Raw genomic sequence first — 20,401 nt, 5'->3', positions numbered from 1 at the left:
GCAATCTCCATAAAAAAATGTAGAAATGTGTCTTGGTGAAGAGTTGGTCCTTGGTCAAGTCCGATTTTTATTCCACGTTTACTGTGTGAACTGTCAGGGTAACTGCTATGACTGATCAATCATAAAACAATATACTGTATTTTGAGGCTCGGTATTTATTGTGTGAGTTTTTCTTTGAGCAGTGGAAGAAATTGTTATTTTTTTTTTTTTATAGTACCATAAGATATGAATTGTAGGACTTCTATGGCTGACTTAGTAGCAGCTTTTAGAAGGGGTTTATGGACATTACCCTCATCGCTTGTCATGATATCTGATGAAAAACACAGATCTTAAAATTGTGTAATCAAAATAAGACTTAATAGCAAGAAAAGAACATGCAAACTGCACAAAAGCTCTAGTGACTTCAAAATTGCGTGAACCAGAGGGGTAGCCAGTTTGATTTCCACCTATGCACATAGTCATTGAGTCTTTATGTAACACACTTGATACCCACATTGCTTTTTTGGGTTCTGGCTGGGCATCTGGAGCAAGAATCAAAAGATCTACAATTGTCCTCCATTAACAACAGATATTTGGGTAGATGGCTTAGTGCCAGCTTATCTGACAGCGTAAGTGTCCCCGTCTTGCTGATGATACATCCTGTCTACAAAATGGCGAGGGAATTAGGAGACACTTTGGGGCTATAAACGATGGTCAACATTTCAAAAACACATACTGCTGTCAGCACCATTACAGTGCAATCAGGTAATAGGGCCGAGTTGGGCTCCAGGATCAATAGCGCCACTCTCTCAGCACTGTGACAATTCAGCACAATCACTGGCACTTGGTAAGACGTTCTGGCATGGTGTCGTGACGCTTGTACCAAAAATAAAATCGAATCAGGAGTTGGAAGCTGAAATGCATTTAAGGGGTTTAAGCGTCATTGTTTTTGCTGTAACCATTCTTGCGTTTATCACTCAAATGACTTGTTAACGGCCCAATGTAATATAATGTACTTTGGCAGGCACGTGTTGTGCCTGTTACTCCTCTTCGAAATGTTGGGGTCATAAAATGGTAGAATTATGTCAATATTTTAGTTTATTTTGCGATGATTATAGTGATCCTTGAACATTTTTTCATTTCATTGTTTTTTTTTTTTAAATTTTGGTTATGTTTATTGCACTGAAAACCTCATTGTGAGCAGGCTTACATCTCCACAAACCTGCTTCTGATTTGGCCTGCTTGTTTCCAGGAAAATGTGGTTCCTCTGGTGATGTGACACCTCCAGAAAGTTTTCAATCATATAAAAAGTTGCTGTACACAATTTTGAACTATGAGCCGAAGAATAAGTTTTGGCTTGAATTGTTAGAGCCTTCTCTACTCTGATGTTGAACCATGACAGACAGTTTGGGATAGTCACACACAGCAGATTCCACATAGTTCTCATCCAGCTCACTTTTTCACACAAATGATGACAGATTGCTTGGACCATGACAGACAAACTTCTTGTTCCTACATGATCCTATTTTAGTGTGTAAATGGACAAACAAGTGTCTATGGCTCCCTCAAATGACTACTTTAAGATTACTCGGCCTGCAGGGTTCCCACTCTTTTTCACTGACAAAATTTCAGAACTTTTCCATGACTTTTTCATGACCTGAAATGAATTTTCCATGACTTTACTGCACCCTACATGTGTAGAATTAAGCATACTTTTAGAGCTAAATATGAAATGTTAACCCTTTCCACTCACCTTATGGTTTGGTATTATAGTTTTTTAACATTCAAAATACTGTCAGTGCATTTATTGTCATCTCTTTTAAACAAAAAGGTGCATATGTTCAGAAATAATCATAAAAGCCTAATGATATCTTAACAGAACGCTGTAGTTGCATGAAAGTCATACTAAAATTCCATGACTTTCCCAGGCCTGTAAAATGAAATTTTCAATTTCCATGACTTTTTCAGGATTTCCATGACTGTGGGAACCCTGTGTCTGGTATAAAGGAAATTTACCTGAACTGTAGGAAATAAAAGTTAGAGACAGGACCTTTAACAATACAATGGCTACAATAACCTCTATGTAAAAAAAGAATCTCCTTAGAAAATCATCTCTTTAGAATCAGTCGTAAAATGTGACATCCTTATCTAACTGGTTGACGCTGCCAGACAAGACAGGCATTCAATGAACTGCACCACCCATCCCTCGCATCCGGTAAAATGCCAAAAACCACTTCGCACCAGTAGCTATTCTGTGCTAAATGACACGCGCATGCTACGTTAGCCTACCCTCCCCAACAATCTGCCCAATTCCACCATGCGTTCCATCTAGCACATCATTAGAAAGCTTGTTGAAAATAAAACCCAGAAGAGCAACGCTACGCTTGTGTTAGCAATCAAATGAGTCACTATGGGAAGCAATCTCCAAATGCAGCAGCTTCTGGTTGAATTAAATACAGCCGTTCACCGACAATGTTAGCGGGATTTCGAGGTGGGCAAATTAACTTTATTGTCTGAACATGTTGAGGAAAGGACTTGACAGGCAGCGCTGCGTTCCACTGGCAAGGCTCCATCTGTGCCGTAATCATTTGTTGGTATTTAGGGAGAGGATAAACATGTCGGAAACACCTGGCGAGAGGCGGCAGGTGCCAGTTTTGAGGTGCCGAGGGGGCAGGAGAGGGGCAGGGGCTGGGGGTGTCTATCGCTGCCGTCAGTTCTCAAAGGAGGACAGTGTGTTGACAGGTAAGCACGGTGACGGTGATGAGGAGAAAGAAATTATTTAAGATGGTATGGGTAGTATGGGTAGAGAAAGTCGAAATGAGAATATTGATATATTGTAAAGAAAATATCATCGTTTAAGTCAAATTATCCATACACAGATAATAGGAGATAGCAAAACAAGAGTATATACAGAATAAACTATGATGTTAATTAATGGGTTTCGGTTTCCTACAAATGGAACCAATTTAAGGCTGTTTGACCACTTAAAAATGTTAATTGTCATGACAACAGACAATATGTACTGGTAAAAAAAAAATCATCTCCTGACTTCCACTTAAATATGATTGGTTTAATTCATCTGTCATTCATTCATAACAGAGATTGACCAATCGAATCGGAATGGGTGGGGTAAAGTTTTTAGTCTAGATTAAACTAAGCATTTTCAGACTGGCAGATTATGAAGCCATGACGTCAAACTCAATGGTACAACAGTAAACAAAACGGTCAAGATGGATGTAGATAAAGCCATACATTCTGTGTTGGCAACAATTCCCGACAGAGGATTTTTACTCTGCTTTGTTTGCTGTTGTGGTAGCAATTACTTGGACACCACTGAGCGTTCCGGCACATTACATACGTCACGACCAAAGATCAGCGATAGATGCATCACGAATTTCAGACTTCCAGTCATTGCACAATGCATACTGAGAAGGATTTTCCGAAAAAGTGAGCATCAAACCGCCATGTTTGTTTTCCCAGTGGATTGCGTCTATTCTATATTCGTCTTTTCTAGTCTTTTGAACCATATCGCTTTTGTTTCTGTTTCTGGTATCGTCATATTTTAGTTTTGGGATTCAGACATTGTAATTCTGTGGTTGTTGGATGTCCTAACAGCGGAGAACGGCTCGAGAAATTTGTTTGCGAACTCTATAACTGCAAAAGGGAATCAGATCTGTGTGACTGCAAACCTCCGTTCAAATGGTTTCCCTGCGTCTATTGGCTGGCTTTGTCAATAGACGCATCCCACTGGGAAAACAAACATGGCGGTTTGATGCTCACTTTTTCAGAAACTCCTTCCCAGTATGCACTGCGCAATGACCGGAAGTCTGAAATTCATGATGCATGTATAAGTATGAAAAAAGTACCCACCTACCGTCGAGCAAACGAATTCTAATGCTGCGAGGTCAGACTGATGAATCAGGCTAATAATTTGCAGCAGTTATTAAAAATTATATTAACATTAGAGTTCATAAAACACATTGCCGACATGCCCATTAGCCTATAGTCATATTTAAAAGTCTTACATTTCTCATTCTCAATTGACAACTACCTTAACTGTCATCTCCAATACCCTTAAACAGATTTATAGCACGACTGACGATCAATTCCTCCGAGTGAGGATGCAATTCATTTCACACATGTCATTTGTGATATAGATTAGAAACTCAATCCTTTCTCATATTTGAACATTGCCAAGTTTGAACAGTTTCCATGCTTGGGAACTTCCACTAGGTCCTGCTATGATTAATGGTGAAAGTAAAAACCCCATTCCGTCAGACACCTTAACAAGTTTGCTTTCGCCAGTAAAGCGTCCAGCGAAACGGCCGTCCAAGCAATTACGATTTTTCAAAAAGTCATCAAACTGTTGGAGTATGGAGAAGTAAAATGCCTTATTGAATCCAGCTCTCCCACCTCCCTTTTTCTATCCCTCTGCAGAGTATGCTCCTAGATTGACCCACCCACAAGCGCATGGTTAAAAAGATCTCTCAATGATTTCCGAATGCTTTCTCATTACTAACCGATCATTTTTATCTATTTTACACTTAATTACACCTACTTCTCTGATGCAAATTAGACATTAGCAGAAATTAATGAGAATAAACTCCTCCATCTAGGAATCTTGGAAGTTGTGTTACTTCTCCTACTATAAATTGCGTCCAACCGCTATTGTTGAGTTGAGTTCAATTATAACTAGATATGATAATTATAGATGGGTGGAATTCCTGGAAGAATGTAATGTAATTGCGTAACATGTCAGTGTTATATTAGGACATCTTATTGTTTGTACTGTATACATAACAACTGGAACAATGCCAACTGGAATCTGTATAACTGCAAATGATAACACTGGAATAAATTTGACCACAAAAAAGGAAATCTTGTTGTTTCAGACATAATGAGCATGTTTCGTTATAGGCAGCACCGTGAACAGATACAGTATCGTGAATATTAACATGTATTTACAAGTCGGTGGCTTAAAACAAAACACAAGCCGCCATCTTTTGTCACATACCCATTAAAATTCTAATAATAAGCTTGACTGACTTCCTGCTTTAAAAGTGTGCACTGTCTAACTTTTCCGGTGGGTGCTTTCTATGGTGTTATTGTTATTGCTTTGCCAGGAATATTCCACAGTATAGCATTAAAGTTTACTCTTCTCTCTATGTAAACAAGCAGGTTTTGACACTAGACTAAGTTACAGGTCTGATCTATGGAGAGGCGACCTTGCTCGCAGTAAAAATGCACTACTTTGGAGCAATGAAATCACCTGTAATTATTAGGGATGTAACAATATCCAAATCTCTCGGTACGATATTATCACGATATGCATCTCACGGTACGATATTTACTGCGATATTTTAAAGAGGCTGATATAATTGTAGATGGGATTATGACGGCAATAATACACAATAAAAATTTGTAAAGGTATTTTAAAAGCAAAATAGTGTCCCAATAATTCAAGTAAAAAACATATTTCTTCATGTTGTCTGCACTGAAATAAATCATGGGATATGTAGTTTCCTATGTTTATAAGCTGTTGCTACTATAAAACCATGCATTTAAGCATAGGAACTTGTGTTTTGATATATTGTGACAGTCCATGATATTATTGTGAGACTTTTGACAATACGATATCACGATATTTCAGTTATTGTTACATCCCTAGTAATTATTAAATTAAAAATAGGAGTTAAATGTCATAATGTGGAATACTGCAGGCAATGCATTTAAACTCTCATGGTAAAATTACATAGTATGTCTTTAATCAAGTTTTTGTGTATTTTTTGCCATAAAAATGTGTTCTGTTCATTACTCAAATTTCCGTCATGGTAAAGGAGGGTGATATAGTCTCTTGATAATATAATGTTTTATTTTTATTATGCTAAATTAAGATTTCAAGAGGAATACATAATGTATAATTAGAAAAATGTGAAAAAGCTGTATAAGATTTGATCACACTTAAACAAAAATGGGTACATAACATAATATTTCAGAATTTTGTGTACAATTTCCCACGCTTTACTTGTTTGCAAAAAACTGAATGCTTGTAATCCGCTAGCAGCTACTGTACAGAAAGAGAAAGGATTGTCTGGGAGGCCTAATGTCTTCATGGTTTGGGACAGCTATTGATTTCTTAAACTACTTTATGGGCAAAACGAGGGCAGACATTTATTATTTGCAAGCTTCTGCAGTTTCCGTAGGGCCATTTGTTTTAGGGCAACTGACTAAGGTGTTAGAAAAGTGCCTGCTGGCTCCTTTTTATCGTGTGACATCATGTTAAGTTCTTGTTTCATCAGATTATCATAAATTGTGTAACAAAAGGTTCTTGATGGGGCTTTCGCAAATGCAGGGATGAATGATGTAAGCGTAAAAGGTGCTGTACCTGATTTTTACTGTCTTAAAATTGTGAGAAACAGAACTAGTTCATTTTAAAACAATATGCAGTGGTTCAAAGTTATTCCTCACTTACCTTATACATTCTGAGCATCCTAATTATTCCCCTTAATGATCTTATGAGCATTTTTAACAACTTTCAGAGATGAGAGAGGAGCTTACCGTGATGTAAAGTGTGATTATCCTAATTATCTGACAATAAAATGCTTTATAATTAGATGCAGATCATATTTGCTAATGTCAACATCATTATTTAAAGGGTCCATTATACAGTATTTTCTGATCTATGTTATAATGTTGTTTCCTCATCAAAAACATACCTGGAGTTTTGTTTCATTCACACATTTAGCACATAAATCCTGCATATTTAGAATGAGTTTTTCTCTCAGACAGAAAACACTCCACCTTTTGATGTGATTTTTCAACACCATGCACCTTCGCTACGATCATTTGGAAGATTTCAGCCCTGGATTTGCCCATCTCTGCAGAATAAAAGGTAAAAGGAGCTGTTAACTTGAAAACAACCGCTTCATGACATCACAAGGTGGAACAGAGCATTATGGGCTTTGGAGATGTACAGACTAATAATAAAGATTTACTCAAACATGTGTGAATAAAACTAAACACATCTCCAGGTATGTAACATAATAACACACCTTAAAGTTCACAAGATAAATTTTGCATAATATAGGAACTTTAAAATATGTGTCAAGGGCCACAAAATTGTAAAGTTCACAAAACATCTCAAAAGTTTGAAAATTTGGAGAATGAGAAATGGATACAGCATGCATGTTTATTTTTGCTTAACAATGAATATCCACTGTGCTTACCTTTGTCAATATGCCCAACAAGACATAACACCAAAATATATTTTTCTGTGGAACCAAACCATAACCGGACAGAACCTGGCTGCAATTCAAGCTCTATCTATTGTGTTATCACATTACAAAATTAGGCTCCCAGGGCACAACCGGTGTGCGGGCTGTCTGTTGCGAAAACCACAAAGAACGCAATTTATCTCTCCATTTTCCATATCACGCTGTATCTAAATCTTCAAAACCGCCTAACTTGAAAACACGTTTGATGGTCACAGCAAAACATCGGTGGCAGTTTGTGTGAAAGCAATGATGTACCAGACACTGATGTAAAAGTCCCCCAAAAAATGAAGAAGGAAAAAAAAAGAGAAAAAGACACAAAGGGATGCTGTCAAAACGTCGGAAAAGCGTCTTACAGGATTACAGCGTCAACAATGGAAACGGCTGTCAACTGTGACCGCTTGGTGTCTGCCTACGATTTTTGCTTTTGACAATATCACTCATCTAAACAACACGCTGCTAATCGTGCTTTTCACTGCTCCCTCGCTTTTTGCCTCACAATATATGAACTTTGAATGTGAGAATCATTACTGCAAAGTGTTGGTGGAATTACTTGCTCACTAAGTAACACGGCGCATGGATAATTGCATTGTATCTCATAACAGCATAAAACGTTGTCACATTTATTCAAGGAAGTGTTAAGGGAAAGGATTTGAACCATCTGGTGGGTGACTGCTCCCTCTACCATCTGAGCCACTGTCGCCCCAGACAGAGATTGCAGCAAATTTATGTGCTGAGTTTTGTTTTGTTTAGTTTTTTTATGGGTATATTGAACTTCAAAAAGGTCCTAAATTAAACTAAATGGATTCTTGTGAGCTTTAAGCCTTCAAAACATACCCAGACTTGTGTTTTGTTTCATTCACAGATGTTTAAGTTAAGTTAAGATGTTTTTTTATAATTTGTCTGTCTACATCTCCAAAGCTCAAAATGCTCTGTGCCACCTTGTGATGTCATATAGTGGTAGTTTTTTAAGTTAACAGCAACATTTTACTTTTAGTTAGGCAGAGACGAGCAATTCCAAGGCTGAAATCATCCAAATGATTCTAGTGAAGGTGTATGGAGTTTAAAACCTCGGTGGAGCACTTCCTGTGTTACCACATGTTATCACAAGGTGGAGTTTTCAAGTTGAGAGAAGAACTCAGCCTAAATGTGCGTGATTTGTACATTTAGGCTGAGTTAAACATGTGTTAATGAAGCAAAACACAACTCAGGGTATGTTTTTGATGAGGAAACAACATTATAACACAGAATTTAAATAGCATAATATAGGCCAGACCTGAGCATTGTACAGCTCCTAGGCCACATATTGTCCTATAGTTGACTCTAACCGGCCTAAGCTCATTTGGAATTACAAAAAAAAAAACATATTTTATAATTTTACCTCATGCATGGACTAAAGCTCCATTGCTTTTATTTTAGAGATGTTTTTTAAATGACATTTAAAAGGTAACCTCACTTTTTCTTTGCTTAGTCATAACAAACTTTTACCAGTCTTACCAGCTCGTCAAAACAATGCTATTTACTGCTTTTTATAAAGAAATACAATTAATATTATGCAGAACTGAGTTTTGGCCAGGCCTCCACAATATTTTCTGTTTCTCATGTGGCACCCTAAAACAAATAATTGCCCACCCCTGATATAAGCCCTCGAAAATGTACAATTCCATTATCAAAGACAATTCCGCTATAGTTAAAAGTTAATGTTTCTTTATTTATCTGTGGCGCAGTCATAGCAAGATGGTTTCACGTTCAACACCCGGGCAGGTCTGGTAGAACTTGCATGTTTCTGGGTACTTCCGTTTTCCCCATCAACACAAAACATGCACCACAGGTAAAATTCTCCAGCTAAGACAGTCCTGACCAAACCTAACTCAAGATCTGGAGGTGGTTGTCACACATTATATAAGAGGAAGCGTCAAATGCTGAGGACAAATTTCCCTACAAGGACAATAAAGTGTATCTTAATCTACTCATTCAGAATTTGCCATTGAAGCATCTTTGGCCGAAGTGGGTTAAACATCTCATTTTACCCATGGGAACTGCTTTGCTTGCAGTATTATGGCATCACATAGTTAAATATAGAATGTCACAGTGCCAATGGCAAAATAACTGCACAACGGGATAGGAGCAACTGGTAATGATGAGTCTGTGTGGACTTATATACAGGAGGTGTTCTGGGAGAATGTGCGGGACCATCTCATGATAACATGAACATGGTGTTTACATATGTCGAAAAACTCCCTTGTGGATCAGTAAACTTCTAAGTCTGTCTAATTCTATAAAGAGATTAGAGATGCACAGATACCAATGGGGATATCAACTATTGGTGTTGATCCAGGAATAGATGCTGGATTGGTTCCATCATATCGGTTCAGCAGACCTTTAATTAGATGTAATAAGATCTCCTGGCAAATATTGGCCTAACGACGTTCCATAAGGTTTGAACTTTATTTATACAAAGCTGTTCAACAGTAACCTGATTCATCAGCCTGTTTCACTTCGTGGAAACAGTCTGACCTCGCAGCATTAGGATTCGTTCGCTCAACGGTAGGCGGGAACTTTTTTATTTAACTAATCGCTGATATTTGGTCGTGACGTATGTAATGCGCCAGAACGCTGAGTGGTGTCCAAATAATTGCCGGCACAAAAGCAAACAAAGCAGAAAGTGAACATGTCTGTCAACGGTCACTGTCGTTTCTGCGAGATGAACTTGCAATAAAAAATGCAAAGTTTGTATTTGACAAAGGAAGTCCAAAGGAGGATAGCGTTTGCAGTCTGCTGTTGCAACTCAGGTTGGTTTAGCTCTTCGTTGGTTGGCCGGTGCGCAGTCTACAACTTCCGAGGTTCTTACAAAGCGTCTAGTGTATTCCGATTCCTGACCTAGGTGCTAAAGTGAAATGAAATTGAGTGGAGGCACTAGGTGACACCAGCCTGGCCAGTTCAACAGTTACCCACTGGATAAAACACAACTGGATCAGTGAGTTAACTGTGATTTGATAAAAATGTATTTATTTATTTATTTGAGGCAGGGACAGCGCACAATTTTTACATTAACCTTAACAGGAGAGATGCATTGTACCAGGTTGTAGTGCCAGTGCTAATTTCCACCTGTCGTCCCTGGGCAGGTTCATTGATTGATTGTATTTAGCTGACCTTAGCTATCAACTGTTCTTCCTGCAGACCTATGTAGTATGTTTGTAAATAAAATGCCTTTTTCACTCCCTATGCTAGTATCACTCAATATCAGGAACATACCAAAAGCCAACGGGCCAAAGAATCGATATCGGAACTGAAAAAGCTGGATCAGTGCATCCCTAATAGATATGATTATGTGGGTATTGCCTCAAAAAGAAACATGGCAAGAAACACAACTCTAATCACAAGAAAAATTCTAATTTGATGTTTTTCTCTTTGTGCAATCCTAAACTCCAAATAATTTCCATGAAGACACCACATGTGGCCTCACAGATGTCTATTGCGTGTCTATCTGAAATTAAACGACTTATGTAATACCAAAATGCCTTCCCCCACACTCTCTCCAAAGCACGCTAACATTCAACGCCTCCATCTTTTATTTAGACTAATTAAGCCTCCAGGCCGGACCATTTAAATCTCTGTAAACCAAGAGGGTGGATCTTCACACCTGTCAATCACTCATTTTGGAAAATTCCTGCTGCCGTTATTTCCAAACTGAATTAAGACCAAAAAATCTCCCAAATTAAAAACATGAATTAGCAGCTTTTGCGCTTTATTTTGATGTAAAATATTGGAGAATATATTGAAAGGAAAGACCCTGAAATGTTGTAACAGCAAAAGGAACTACAAAGACCATGACCCTTTGCTCTGCTTCAATGCTGTCAACAGAAAAGAAATTCAACACATTCGTAGTTTGAATCTTTTGAAATCTAACAATTGCAAAAAAAGAAAAAAATACTCTGTTGTTTTTTTTTTATTATTATTATTTGCAAACTGAAACCACAGGATGCATCTACAATCAAAACATAAATTGCAAGAGAAGCGTTTTAAGTCCCCAGACTCATCTCGGTACAAGGACACTGGGATTCTGTCCTACTTTCTCTGGCTTCTAACAAATGCATGGGACAGTTGACACCAGCTGTTGAGGCGACCCAGAACTTTCTCTTCAACTCTGTTGATCCACTGACAGCCAATCCAAATCTATCCTTCTCCCTTCTCCTTCTCTCTCCCTTTCTCTCTCTTTATGTAAATAGCTCGAGGTGAGGATGGAATTCAGTGTAAATGTTTTTGACGGACACAATAAAGGTCTGTTAAAAAGCAAAATCTCTTTCTCTCTCCCTTTCTCACTCTCCTCTTTCTCTTTGTGTCATCCCTTCTTTCTTCTCTTCTCTCTCAATTAAAAATAATCTCATTCTAACCCCTCCTCTTTCTCTCTCTCTCTCTCATTCTTTCTCCCTCCCCAACACTCTCTCGCTTTCTCTCTCTTTCTCTGTCCCTTTCTTTTGGCTCTCTCTCTCTTTTGCTCTTTCTCACACTCCTTCTCTCTCTCTTTGTGTCAATCCTTCTTTCTTCTCATTCTCTCTCTTTGTGTCATTCCTTCTTTCTTCGCTTCTCTCTCAATTAAAAATAATCTCATTCTAACCCCTCCTCTCTCTCTCTCTCTCTCATTCTTTCTCCCTTTCTAACACTCTCTCTTGCTTTCTCCCTCTCTCCCTTTCTTTTGCTCTCTCTCTCTTTTGCTCTCTTTCTCGCATTCCTTCTCTTTCTCCCTCTCTCTCTGTGTCATTCCTTCTTTCTTCTCATTCTCTCTTTCTCTTTGTGTCATTCCTTCTTTCTTCTCTTCTCTCTCAATTAAAAATAATCTCATTCTAACCCCTCCTCTTTCTCTCTCTCTCTCATTCTTTCTCCCTTTCTAACACTCTCTCGCTTTCTCTCTCTCCCTTTCTTTTGCTCTCCCTCTCTATTTTGCTCTCTTTCTCGCACTCCTTCTCTCTCTCTCTGTCATTCCTTCTTTCTTCTCTTCTCTGTCAATTAAAAATAATCTCATTCTAATCCCTCCTCTCTCTCTCTCCCCTTCTCTCTCTTTTTCTCTCCCTTTCTCTCTCTCTCCCCTTCTCTCATTCCTTCTTTCTTCTCTTCTCTCTCAATTCAATCTCATTGTAACAATTTCTCTCTCCGTCTCATTCTTTCTCCTTCTCTATACATCTCTCTCAATTTCTCTCTCTCTTACTCTCTCTCCCACTTTCTTTCTCTCTCCTTTCTCTTTCTCTCTTCTCGCACTCCTTGTCTTTCTGTCTCTCTTTGTGTGTCATCCCTTCTTTCTTCTCTTCTCTCTCAATTAAAAATCTTATCTAACCACTCCTCTCTCTCTCTCTCTCTCTCTCTTTCTGTTTTTTCTTTCACTTTCTTTCTCTCTCTCTCTCTCTCTCTGTCATTCCACCTCTCTTCTCTTCTCTCCCAATTAAAAATACTCTCATTCTATCCTCTCCTCTCTCTTTCTCTCTCTTTTTCTGTCTTTCTTCCTTTCTCTCTCTTCTCTCTTATTAAAAATAATCTCATTCTAACCCCTGCACTCTTTCTCTCTCTCTCTTGCTCTCTCTCTGTGTGTCATTCCATCTCTCTTCTCTTCTCTCTCAATTAAAAATAATCCCATACTAACCCCTCCTCTTTTTTTCTTTTTTCTTTCTCTTTCTGTGTCATTCCATCTCTCTTCTTTTCTCTAAATTAAAAATGAATCTCATTGTCTCTCTCTCACACACATCTTTCTTGCCACTCTCCCACCGCTCTCTCTCTTTCACACCCTCTTTTCCCCCTCTCTATCTCTTTCCTCTCTCCCTCGCTCTTTCGCCCCCCTCTCTTCTTTCTGTGTCATTCCCTCTCTTCTTTCCTCTCTCAATTAAAAATCAGTCTCCATCCATCTCTCCCTCCCTCTCTTTCCTTTCCCTTTTCTTTCTCGCATTCCGTCTGAGTCTCTCTCTCTCATCTCTCCCTCTCTTTCATTCCGTGTAAATGTCTCATTCACACTCTCTCAAGCTCTATCAATCTTCCTTCTATCTCTATCTCATTTCTGCGTATTCATTTTCTCCCAATATCTCCTTTCTTTCTCTCTTATTACCTCTCTACTTTTCACTCAGATCCCCTCTCTCCTTCTCACACTCATTTCATCTCTCCGTCTCATTCTCTCTCTCGTTCTTCCTCCATTTTCAGTGTGCATGAACATCCAGGTCTATTTACACTTTACTAAACTATTTTTTGGTTTTGAGTAACACCTACAACAGTTTAGAATCAAAATATATGTATTTTAATTTGTATTCTCAGCTTTTCTCTCCTCCTGTTTTTTCCCTTTCTCTATTATCTCTTTTCCTAGCTCTCTCTTTTTCTCTCTGCTTCTTCCTTTCTGTCTCTCATTCTCTCTTCTTTATTTTCTCCTTTTCTCTTAGCTTTTCAGTCCACCTTTTCTCTCTCATTCTCTCTGATTTTCTCTCACTCTCACCCCCTTCTCCTTTTCTCTCTCCTTCCTTTCTATCTCTCATTCTCTCTCACTCTCTCTCTCCTTTTCTCTCTTTTATTCATTTTACTACCCCTCTCTCCCTTTATATCTTCTTCCCCTTTCTCTCATTCTCTCCTTTCGTCTCTCTCTACCACTACCCATCTCTTTCCTTTTCTCTCTTTCTCTTACCCCTCTCTCTATTTCTATCTTCTATCCCCTACTCTCTCTCTCTCACTCAACCCTTTCTCTCCATCTCGCTCTCACTCCTTCCTCTCTCTCAAACCTCTCTCTCTCTCTCACCCCTTTCTCTCTCTCTCTCTCTCAACCCTTCTCTCTCTCTCTCTCTCACTCAACCCTTTCTCTCTATCTCTCTCTCTCACTCAACTCCTCTTCTCTCTCTCTCTCTCTCTCACTCAACCCTTTCTCTCTCTCTCTCTCACTCAACCCTTTCTCTCTCTCTCTCTCACTCAACTCTTCTCTCTCTCTCTCTCTCTCACTCAACCCTTCTCTCTCTCTCTCTCACTCAACCTCTCTCTCTCTCTCTCTCTCTCACTCAACCCTCTTCTCTCTATCTCTCTCTCTCACTCAACCCTTTCTCTCTCTCTCTCTCACTCAACCCTTTCTCTCTCTCTCACTCAACCCTTCTCTCTCTCTCTCACTCAACCCTTCTCTATCTCTCTCACTCAACCCTTTCTCTCTCTCTCTCACTCAGCCTTTCTCTATCTCTTTCACTCAACCCTTTCTCTCTATCTCTCTCAACCCTTTCTCTCTCTCTCTCACTCAACCCTTTTCTCTATCTCTCTCACTCAACCCTTTCTCTCTATCTCTCTCTCACTCAACCCTTTCTCTCTCTCTCTCTCACTCAACCCTTTCTCTCTCTCTCTCTCTCAACCCTTTCTCTCTCTCTCTCTCTCTCTCAACCCTTTCTCTCTCTCTCTCTCACTCAACCCTTTCTCTCTATCTCCCTCACTCAACCCTTTCTCTCTCATCTCTCTCACTCAACCCTTTCTCTCTATCTCTCACTCAACCCTTTCTCTCTCTCTCTCTCACTCAACCCTTTCTCTCTCTCTCTCTCTCAACCCTTTCTCTCTCTCTCTCTCACTCAACCCTTTCTCTCTATCTCTCTCACTCAACCCTTTCTCTCTCTCTCTCAACTCTTTCTCTCTCTCAACTCTTTCTCTCTCTCTCTCTCTCTCTCTCAACCCTTTCTCTCTCTCTCTCTCTCTCTCACTCAACTCCTTTCTCTCTCTCTCTCACTCAATCTCTCTCTCTCTCTCTCTCTCTCTCACTCAACCCTTTCTCTCTCTCTCACTCAACCCTTTCTCTCTATCTCTCTCACTCAACCCTTCTCTCTCTCTCTCTCAATCTCTCTCTTCTCTCTCTCTCAACTCTCTCTCTCTCTCTCTCTCTCTCTCTCTCAACCCTTTCTCTCTCTCTCTCTCTCTCCTCACTCAACTCTCTCTCTCTCTCTCAACCTCTTCTTCTCTCTCTCTCTCTCTCACTCAACCCTTTCTCTCTCTCACTCAACCCTTTCTCTCTATCTCTTTCACTCAACCCTTTCTCTCTATCTCTCTATCTCTCTCACCCCTTTCTCTCTATCTCCCTCACTCAACCCTTTCTCTCTATCTCCCTCACTCAACCCTTTCTCTCTATCTCCCTCACTCAACCCTTTCTCTCTATCTCCCTCACTCAACCCTTTCTCTCCATCTCTCTCACCCCTTTCTCTCTCACACACCTTCCCCCTCTCACTCATCCCCCCACTCCCTCCTTTTCCTTCTTTTCCATTTCTCATTCTCTCTCCCCTTCTCTCTCTCTCTCACCCACCCTTTTCTCTCTCACACACACCTTCCCCCTCTCACTCCCCCACTTTCTTATTCTCTATGCCCTTTTCTTTTTCTCTCTCCCCCTCTCTCCCTCTCTCTTACACCGCCCTCTATCTCCACTTCTATCTCTCCCCCCTCCCCTCTTCATTCCCTTACACCATGTGTCAGTGTGGCTTCCCAAACAGTGCGTGGCTGTTGTCAGAGTTGTGTAGACACAGGAGTGCAGGGGTTAGCATGTGTGCGTCTGCTCACCAACTGCTGCAGCCCGCCGCCTGTGAAAGCGATATCCGCCTGGTATTTATATCACAACTCCGCCGTGGTATTTCTCACAAGTGACACTTTTACTCGGGAAAGGGCCGTGACAGCAGCGAGAGGTGGGGAGAGGAAAGCTCGACATTTTGGAAAAGTAAAGCAAAATAACTTTAAAATTCAGTTAAAAGAAATGACTGAAATATTGACCGCAAAATCTGTATTCAAGAACCATGTGGATTGTTTTTGGTGATGATGTCTGTAGTAGAGATATGGGTTTTTAGAATACAGAGTACGTAAACCAATGGCCTATAAGTTCTGCCGATATTTTTGGGCCGACGTGTTGGATTTTGATTATTTTCCGCAAATTACGTCGTTTAAATTTCCCTCCAAGCTCTTTTTTTTAAACCCCAAGCCTACAAGAGAGCTGTGTAGTCACGTTTTGTGCAGTTATCTCTACATGTTAAAGTGTTATTATAAAGCTTTTTGTGTATTTTTTTTGGCAACAGATCAACCAAAACAAAAATCGGTCTGTGCCGGAGATTTAAGTCCGATTGTCGATACGCTAAGTCTAAATATCAGCCTGATCTGTCGTCCAAATGATCTATCTGCTAACTTATATAATGGATTATTTCTAGTTTCAAGTCAAAACTATAGTAAAACTTGAAACTTTTTTTTCAAACAATTCCTCATATAAGTTTAGGAGTAGTTAGGGATGTAACACTAACTGAAATCTCGTGATATCGTATCATCAAGGTTCTCACAATAATATCGTGGGCCATCACATTAAATCGAATTACAAGTCTCTTCGCTTAAGTTAAGAGTTATGGTACAGCAATAGCTAAAAAAAGACAGAGGGATCTACATAGACCATGATCCTTTGCTCCATTTCAGTGCAGACTACAAGAAGAAATAACAGTTCTAAGCGCTTTTAAGTTCTTTGGATTAAGTCTTGTCAAGGCACATTAAGTAAAATTATGTATATTGTGAAAATATCATACCGAAAGATTTGGATATTGTTGCATCCCTAATCATGAGCCTCTCCACCATATCGTGATCTTTCCCACTATATATCGCAATAAATATCGTACGGTCAGGTTCATACTGTGACGATATCGTATCGTAAGACTTGGATATCGCTACACCCCTAGGAGTAGTAGTATAAGTAAGCGTCTAAATATCAGTTTTATCAGTCAAAGTCAAATATTTTTCCTTGTTTTGATCAATTACAATTTTCACTTTAATATTTTTTTCTGATTAGGAACAAACGGTAATGACTTTTAATAGTAATTTCACAATGACAAGATAACTTTTTGTGCCATTTAAAACAGAAACTCGTCCACCAATTTAGTCCTCAGAAAGTCAGAACTCTGCTCAGAACAACACGCTTTTACTGACATCTAAATCACAATCTGAACAGATGGAATGAGCAAATTGCCAAAGCTGCAGTTTTTAAAGTAGCCTACCATCATTTCCTCCGCAAACAACAAAATATTATTCTGGCTAAAAGCACGTAACCCTGTACTTTGGATTTGCACAAACATGTTCTGAGATGTGATTCTTGTGTTGGTTTGTCAGCTCAAATTTCAGTCTTTTGTCGATTCCTTTGGATGCGTTTAAAATGTGAACTTTGAACTTTGAACCCTATTAAATCATAAATCACGAATCTAAAAGCAGTCGCAGTGCTCTTCTAAAAATAATCGCAATTTGATATTTTCCTCAAATCACGCCACCCTAAGTACTGCAAGATCAATATTACTGCAAGAAAATAACGTACAATAAAACAAAACAGTACAGGCCTTAATTTAAAACTTAAAAACAACTAAATCAAGGCTATAGTTTTGGATTTAAAGTGCATTTTGTCACTTTTTTTTTCTATGGATATATCATAGCTCTGCCTGAAATGTTCCACAATATGACATTAAACAGATCTACCTTACATTTATTTAATTACAGGTGGTTTTATTGCTCAAAAACACCTAGAGAAACAGACATTCTGACTGTGAGCGGGGCTGCCTTTCCACAGATCTGACCCGTAACTTGGTTTGCTTTGGTCTCCATAGTGATAGAACAGTTTAATACCATACTGTGAAACTTGAATTTGATGTATCCTTCACCAGAAATGTTACACAATGCACCTTTAATAAGAAAAATGATGAATAAAAACTGTACAAGTAAAAATATGTCAGCTAGAAAAGCTCTGTGTTATTAAAAAATATTTACTTTGGTACAATATTGACAGCTGCGTTACCCATTAAGATCTAAACTTTTGCATTTTGAATTGCGATTTTTCTGACAAACATAAAAATTTTTGATTCGATAATTAAATTTGATGTAGGATTCTGTTCAAAGTTCACATTTAAACCAGAAGAATTGACAAGACGATAGAAATCTGAACTGACAAACTAATACAACAATCACATTTCAGAGCATGTTTGTACAGATCTAAACTACAAGATTTGCCGTTTTTATGCAGAATAACGCAGGATATGTTGTTGTTCGTGAAGGAAATGATGCCAACTATGCCCATTCAAATTGCGTTTCATCTCCTAGCCCACTATTACCTCACTCCTAATCTAAAAGTTCAACTCAAACTCAACTCTAAACATATGACTCTCTACTCCGCAGCTCTGATCCACTATTCCTAAAAAGACATGACAGCCAGCGAGCGCCTCCCCTTACAGTCAATGAAACGCCACAGGCAAAACTGAGAAGGTTGAAGATGTGTAGAATCCAGCGTGTCCCTTTTCACAGCGGTGGGAGCTCTTTCAAAGCCTGGGCCTGGTATTTAGCTCCACTGTCAGCGCTGTTCTATGGGCCGGAACATTGACGTGACTAAATCATCTGGAGTGCCCGAGAGTTGATTTATACCAGCTTCCAAAACAGAGCGTTGGAACAGCCAAAAGGTGCACTACAACATCAGCATAATGAATACGCAGTAAGTTGTTTGATCAATAGTCTGCACAGTTGTTTTTAAGCTCTTTTCTTAGCCGTTAAGAAGAACTATAGCTCGAATGAAAGAACGATAAAAAAGTTAGCAAGAGAACTTCAAAATCTGAGTTATTTCAAATCCGAGGGATGAAGTTTCTAGTCCATAAATTGCTGTTTCAGACAATCAAGCTGGTTCTAATCCAGTGGTGAAAGTACTCAATTGTGTTAAAGTAAAAGCACTTAAGAAAAAGTACAGATACCAGAGCAAAAATAAAAATTTGAGCTGAATTTCATTCAGTAGAAGCAATTGCCTTTTTAATTGTATATTTTAAGTTTGTTCAAACCAAATGAATGTGTTAAAAATACTCCTGCCAGCCTTTTCTGCAGGTTTTAAACAATAATAATAAATACTTTTACTTTTCAGCACTGTTCAAAAATGTAGTGGAGTAGAAAGTACAGATACTTGCTCTCAAATGTAGTGAAGTAAAAGTATCCACTTTAAAATGCAGTTAAGTAAAAAAAAAATTGTACTGCACTTTACTTATTTTACTTCATTCCACCACTGTTCTAATCAAATGAAGTAAGTTTATAGTACTTTCAAGTGCTAGCAGTACACGAAATTTAACAATATGTGCATGACAATGAGCATTTACGTGGCAAGTACCGTAAAAAATTTAAAAATTAAGCTCCAAAAAATAATTTCGTGTGGTGGTATGATTAGCATCGACTACGAAACAACAAAACAGCACGAATTAGTGCACAACTTAATTCAAAACCAAGAAAATCAGCTTTTACGCACACAGCCAAAGCAATATTGACATCTTCGAATTGCCCACTTAGCATTGCATGATCACAACTCGTGCTCAGGCTCAAAACTCGTGGTTAATTTCGTGTCTAAAAGAGAGGATCGAACGTGTAAATCGTCGCCATTAAAGGCTGCCAGCGAAACACAACTTTTTGCAATTAAAACACAACAACGAGTGACACAACAGCTTTGATTCCCGCGCGTACTCGTCTCGACACAACAACCGCAGCCGCGTAACTTTCCAACTTGGTATTAAAAACTCCACAGCACAGGTGCGTAAAACCACAAAAAAAAAAAAGCTCCGTGATAATTCTTTACCTGTTGGATTTTCCATACTGTCCGCGTAGATCTTGGCGGTCAGCATCAGCAGCAAGACGAGCGCGCGCATCTTGGAATCCGAAGTTAGTAAGTCCAGGAACGTTTAATAATTGTCACCAAAATCCGAGAGAGTGGGGGAAAGTCCGGTGAGACGTGGGTAAGTGTTTACACGGACAGCGACGAGAGAAGAGAGGAGAAGTGTGCTACGAAGTTGTGGTCGCACTTCTTCCATTGAGCGCGTAATCCCCCCAGCCACGAGCGCCGAGTCTCTCCGTGCTCCCCGCGATAGCCCGCACCGGGAGCATCTGATCAGCGGCGTTGGAAAAAGCGAGCCCCCCTCCTCTCGGTGTCCCTCCTCGCTCCTCTCATGCTACTTTTTTTGCACTGTCAAGCGAGCGAGAAGCCGGGGAATGCGGGACTGCGGCGCCCCCACGCGGAGAGAATGGGAAGGGGGAAGCAGAGCGCGTAATGTTGGACTTTTTTTTGATACCGATGCATGAAGGTAAGGTGGTCTAACAGCCAAACCACAAAATAGGAGATTCCAAATTTAGCTGCAGTT

General features: G+C 39.3%; 1 protein-coding gene across 4 annotated transcripts in view; it reads right to left on the bottom strand.

The window, feature by feature from the left end:
* Positions 1-20,189, bottom strand: part of ptprua (protein tyrosine phosphatase receptor type Ua) — a 456,280-nt gene extending 436,091 nt beyond the window's left edge. For all 4 annotated transcript variants that reach the window (XM_055157468.1, XM_055157470.1, XM_055157469.1 and 1 more), the window contains exon 1: positions 19,843-20,189. In XM_055157468.1, the coding sequence (XP_055013443.1) occupies positions 19,843-19,912 (70 nt within the window). In that variant the 5' untranslated portion in view covers positions 19,913-20,189. The remainder of the gene's footprint in view (positions 1-19,842) is intronic.
* Between the last annotated feature and the right edge of the window lie 212 nt (positions 20,190-20,401).

This window comes from Boleophthalmus pectinirostris, unplaced genomic scaffold, assembly GCF_026225935.1.
Source record: "Boleophthalmus pectinirostris isolate CB_2022bp ecotype Guang Dong unplaced genomic scaffold, ASM2622593v1 HiC_scaffold_21, whole genome shotgun sequence".
NCBI lineage: Eukaryota > Metazoa > Chordata > Actinopteri > Gobiiformes > Gobiidae > Boleophthalmus > Boleophthalmus pectinirostris.
Note: the sequence above shows the minus strand (reverse complement) of the source record. Positions and strands in the feature narration are given on the sequence as shown.